The following is a 5,000-nucleotide window of genomic DNA, read 5'->3' as shown; positions in this document are numbered from 1 at the left end:
GTAAAATTTAAAAATTTCAAACTTGTAAAATTTAAAAATTTCAAACTTGTAAAATTTAAAAATTTCAAACTTGTATAATTTAAAAATGTCAAACTTGTAAAAATTTCAAAATTTCAAACTTGTAAAATTTCAAACTTGAAAAATTAAAAAATTTCAAACTTGTATAATTTCAAAATTTCCAACTTGAAAAATTTCAAAATTTCACACTCACAAAATTTAAAAATTTAAAAATTTCAAACTTGAAAAATTTCAAACTAGAAAAAATTTAAAAATTTCAAACTTGTTGCAAAATGCATTCCTGTTGAACAGATTGAATTGTTTCGTTTGCTTGTTTATATATAATTGATATATTTCAATGCTGTTATTTATTTCGATATGTTTCATAAATTTTTTTCATTATTTTTCATACATAGTTGCTTTTCCAACTAGGGTTGTAGCTTGGCTGGTAATTATGATATTGGTCTTGTCATAACTTTTTACACAAGTCTCGTCAACAGTTAATTGAACCTCTCTCTCTCTCTCTCTCTCTCTCTCTCTCTCTCTCTCTCTCTCTCTCTCTCTCTCTCCCCCCTATATTTATGTGTATATACCTTATATATATTTTATATACATGCATGTCTATATGTATATATACATGCATATATACAGTATGTATATATAGCCTAAATAGTGTACACTGGCGCACACACACACACACACACACACACACACATATATATATATATATATATATATATATATATATATATATATATATATATATATATATATATATGTGTGTGTGTGTGTGTGTGTGTGTGTGTGTGTGTGTGTGTGTGTATGTGTGTGAAATGAATGAAGTCAGTCATGATATTTTAGCAAAAAAAATCAGAATAAGATTCGGTGGAAATGAAATTCTTGGAAAGAGACATAAAATAAACGAAAAAGATAAGAAAACGAAACACAGACAGATGGAACTGAAGAAATTGGTGAAGAACAAAAAAAACAAAAACAAAGGAATAACATAACTCAAAGATCTATGGAAAGAATAATGATGGAAATAACACAAAGAGGGAGAGAAATAGCAACGTGGATACGAGAGCAAACTAAAGTAGAGGATATTCTAGCAAAATGTAAGGAAAAGAAATAGACATGGGCAGGACATATAATGAGAATGACAGACAATAGATGGACATTAAGAATGACAGAATGGGTCCCTAGAGATTGTAAAAGAAGCAGGGGATGGATGAGAAGACGATAGATTGACGAAATAAGAAAGTTTACGATTGTGGACTGACATAAATAAGCAATATACAGATTCAAGTGGATAGTTACATCCGAGGCCTTTGTTCTGCAGTGAACTAGTAACGGATGACGATGAAGACAGAGAGAAGTGAATTACAGGGTTTAAAGTCTGCTCATGAATGGCAGAGGCAAGGGACAGTGATATTGCCACATCGAGCAGGACAATGCCCTCCTAGAGACTGACCACATATACATATGATCAGTGTCTAAGCTCCCTCTCCACCCAAGCTAGGACCGAGGGCCCGGCAATGGCTGCTGATGACTCAGCAGACAGACCTATAGGCTCCCCCTTAGCTCACAAGGATAGCGAGGTTGCAGCGACCAAAGAAACTAACAAGTTTGAGAGGGAGTCAGTCTGGCGTTCACCAGTCAGGGACCCGTTACTACATCGGCCACCATAACCCATAAATGATAATATTAGAAAAGTTCAATAGTTTGACGGGGAGATAAACGAATAATCGAAGAGAGAAAGCAAATAATAATTAAAATAAAAAGAAACAAAAAGAGTAAGACGTCGAGAATGGATAAAAACAAAAACAAAAACAAACCCGAGACAGAAAATTCAAATCAGTGATGATTGTGGCGACTGAATACCGTCGGCGTAAAAATCTCTTTAGTTCCATTTCGTATCATACGACGTTTCTTGGAAAGTCAGACAAGTTTCTAAGGAGAACTCTGGCCTTCCAGATAACTGATGTAGAGGAGGGAGGAGGAGGGAGGAGGAGGTAGGAGAAAGAAGGAGCGGGTGAGAAAATAGGTAAAAGTGGGGGTATAATGTGGGGGGGGGGGATAAGAAGAAGGATAAGGCGTGCTGGAAAGGATAGAAGACACGAGTTAGGGTAGGAGCTGTAGTTGGGAGAATGAGGGTATGGGAGTACGAGACCGGAGGTGGAGGAGGAGGAGGGTGTAGGAGGAGTGTAGGAGGAGGTGTTGAGAGAGAGAGGTCTTGCAATAGGGGGAGGGAGGGAGGGGGGGTTGTGGGCCCTTGGGTGTAGGGGGTAAGAAGGGTAGAAGTCGATGATGGAAGCCCAAGAGAGGAGCTCGAGAGAAGGGTCATGCGGACGGAAAAGTAGGGGGAGGGAGGGAGGGGAGGGAGGGGGAGGGAGTAGGCCGAGTAGGGGGGATAAGGGTAATGGTGTAGGGGGCATGAACCCCTTTGGTAGGGAGAGAAGTAGGAGGTGGAGAAAGCAGCCGTTGCTGGATAAAGAAACTGGAAAAAAAGAAGGAGAAGAAGAAGCAGGTGAAGTAATGAACGGAAGAGAGCAAAAGACAAGAGCTCTGGGAGGAGATGCCATTATAAACAAAGGGTAAAACCAGAGATTGCAGCCCGAGAGAGAGAGAGAGAGAGAGAGAGAGAGAGAGAGAGAGACTTTGAAGAAGAGGTGCTCAATATATTGGACCGGAGCCCCTGGATGTGAAAGAGAAGGGGTTTGCAGAGGGCACGGGAAGGGGAGTATGAGTAGGTGGTGATGGAATATGCCTGAAAGAGGGTGGAGGAAGAGAGAGAGAGGGGGGAGAGAGAGAGAGAGAGGGGTTTCGGGGAGGGGAAACAAGAGGGGAAGCGGCGGTATTTTGGATCCAGAGAGGTTTGGGAGGGGCTCCATTTATGGGGTCTTAGAGAAGGGGGATGTTTTGGTCCATGGGTAAAAGGATATGTGCGCCCGGCTCACTCGCTCCCCCCCCCCCACAAGGTTGTTGGGTACACTGCAGCTAAACGTAAAGAAAAAAAAAAATATTAGCAAAGGATTTTGCTACAAGGAATCGCACGCGTCCTTAAATCACCTCGTTCGTCTTGTCTTCGAAGGATCTTGATTCCAGCGCGGTCTTCGGAGCCTCCGATCTGAGGATCTTGATTCCAGCGGGGTTTTCGGCGCCTCCGAAGTTTAGACAGGAAGGGAAAAAAACCATGTGAATCGCAAGAGGGATATGCATGGGAGCATGGCGTTCCAGAGAGAGAGAGAGAGAGAGAGAGAGAGAGAGAGAGAGAGAGAGGTCCACTCGCCTCGGGGTCGTATTTTAGCAGTTCACAGTGCCACCAGACATGTCTAGACTTTGCCCCACACCGAAGCTTCTCAACACGCTGCAAAGGCACCCCTTTTTCCCAAAAAGGGGGGTCCACCCAGCGCCCGACCCCCGCCCCCCCACCCGCCCCCAGCCCCACCCCATACAGCCATACATACCCCCTCTAGAAGGGCTCTGTTATGCAAGAGTACGACCCGACGCGTATTATGCCACAGCGCTTATCAAGGCACCTCCATATTTTCAGCTTAACTGCGAGGTGTTCTATCTTAGAGGAAACACAGTCGAACGGTTCGTCGAACCACCGACATACAAGTGTTTGAAGTGATGTTCGAACGTGTGAACGGGATATTCGGTTGTCGAACACCGCTCGGTTCGAAGAAAAGTCTGTTCTCGCCCTGACTCTTGCGAGCGGGGCTTCATTGTCCACAAACCTTAAATGCATTTGTGTGACTGACTCCACCTCTTCGAACCGTTTTGACAAGCAGGTTCGACAACCGGGTTCGACAATCGAGCCACGCGTCCTTTTAGTAATACTGTTCGAAAATATCTTTAAAGATCGAAATAAAATCAGAACATTATAACACCAGTTCAAAAGAACTACTTTAGATTAATCTGAATGCAAAGGAGAATCTGCTGGTCACACCAGGGGCTCGGGCGCAAGCACACATACACAAGCAGATACGTATATGTAAATATACATATTCATTTATTACAGCAAGAACCCATTGGCCAGGTACAGTGGTGCCTGCTGTGCCTGGCCCCCTTGGGATGACATGAGCCAACAGTGAGCTAATGGCATCTTATACCTACACATGAAATTCCTTTGATATGCAAAGTTAGGTTACTTTGAGGTGCAAATAACGACTCGCTCTCCGTAGAGCGCACGCGCGTGCGTGCCTACGCGCTTTCGAACGCGCGCGGATGTTTTTCGTCGTAAATATATGCGGGAGGTTTGACTGGCTTAGTTGCAATGCTTCATTATGAGAATAAATAAGCATTTTTTTATCATAATTAAATCAAATGACGGATGAACTTATGATTATAATAATGATAAAAATATTTATTTTTTTCATAATGATTAAAATGGGACATTATAATCTCGATTTCGACTTATTATTACTTGCTAAGCTACAACCCTCACTGGAAAAGCAGGATCCTATAAGGCCAGGGGCTCCAACAGGGAAAATAGCCCAGTGAGGAGAGGAAACAAGGAAAAAAATAAAATATTCTAAGAAAATTAACAACATTAAATAACCTCGAAATTATGTCGTTGTGTGTCATGGGTCACAGTGAGACCTGGGAAGTCAACCGGCTGTACCATTAAATAACCAATTAGTGAGACGTCGCTGATTGGTTGATTGATTGCCTATCATTCATTCCGTCTTCATTAATTGATCGACATTCTTCGTTTTCATGCTTCCATAAAGACAATGATGCGGAAGTAAACATAAGATCCGGTGTGGACTTCTGCATCCGGACCAACTTCATTTGTCGACAACAACAACAACAACAATAATAATAATAATAATAATAATAATAATAATAAATCTGCCGAACTGCAGTTCGAGTCTCGCTCAAGCTCGACAGTTTCTTTAGTGTCTGCAACCTCACCTTCCTTGTGAGGAAAGGATGGGAGATTGAGTGAGCCTATAAGTCAAGTTTATCCACTGGGTCATCAGCATCCATTGCCTGGC

The 5,000-nt window shown here is 42.1% G+C and overlaps 1 protein-coding gene across 1 annotated transcript in view; it reads left to right on the top strand.

Annotated features, from left to right (window-relative positions):
- Positions 1–4,570: 4,570 nt before the first annotated feature.
- The window catches only part of LOC137648334 (uncharacterized), a 1,759-nt gene continuing 1,329 nt past the window's right edge, over positions 4,571–5,000 (top strand). The window contains exon 1 of the mRNA XM_068381259.1: positions 4,571–4,595. Coding sequence (XP_068237360.1) covers positions 4,571–4,595 — 25 coding nt within the window. The remainder of the gene's footprint in view (positions 4,596–5,000) is intronic.

This window comes from Palaemon carinicauda, chromosome 10, assembly GCF_036898095.1.
Source record: "Palaemon carinicauda isolate YSFRI2023 chromosome 10, ASM3689809v2, whole genome shotgun sequence".
Classification (NCBI taxonomy): Eukaryota; Metazoa; Arthropoda; class Malacostraca; order Decapoda; family Palaemonidae; genus Palaemon; species Palaemon carinicauda.
This window is presented reverse-complemented; position numbering and strand designations above follow the sequence as displayed.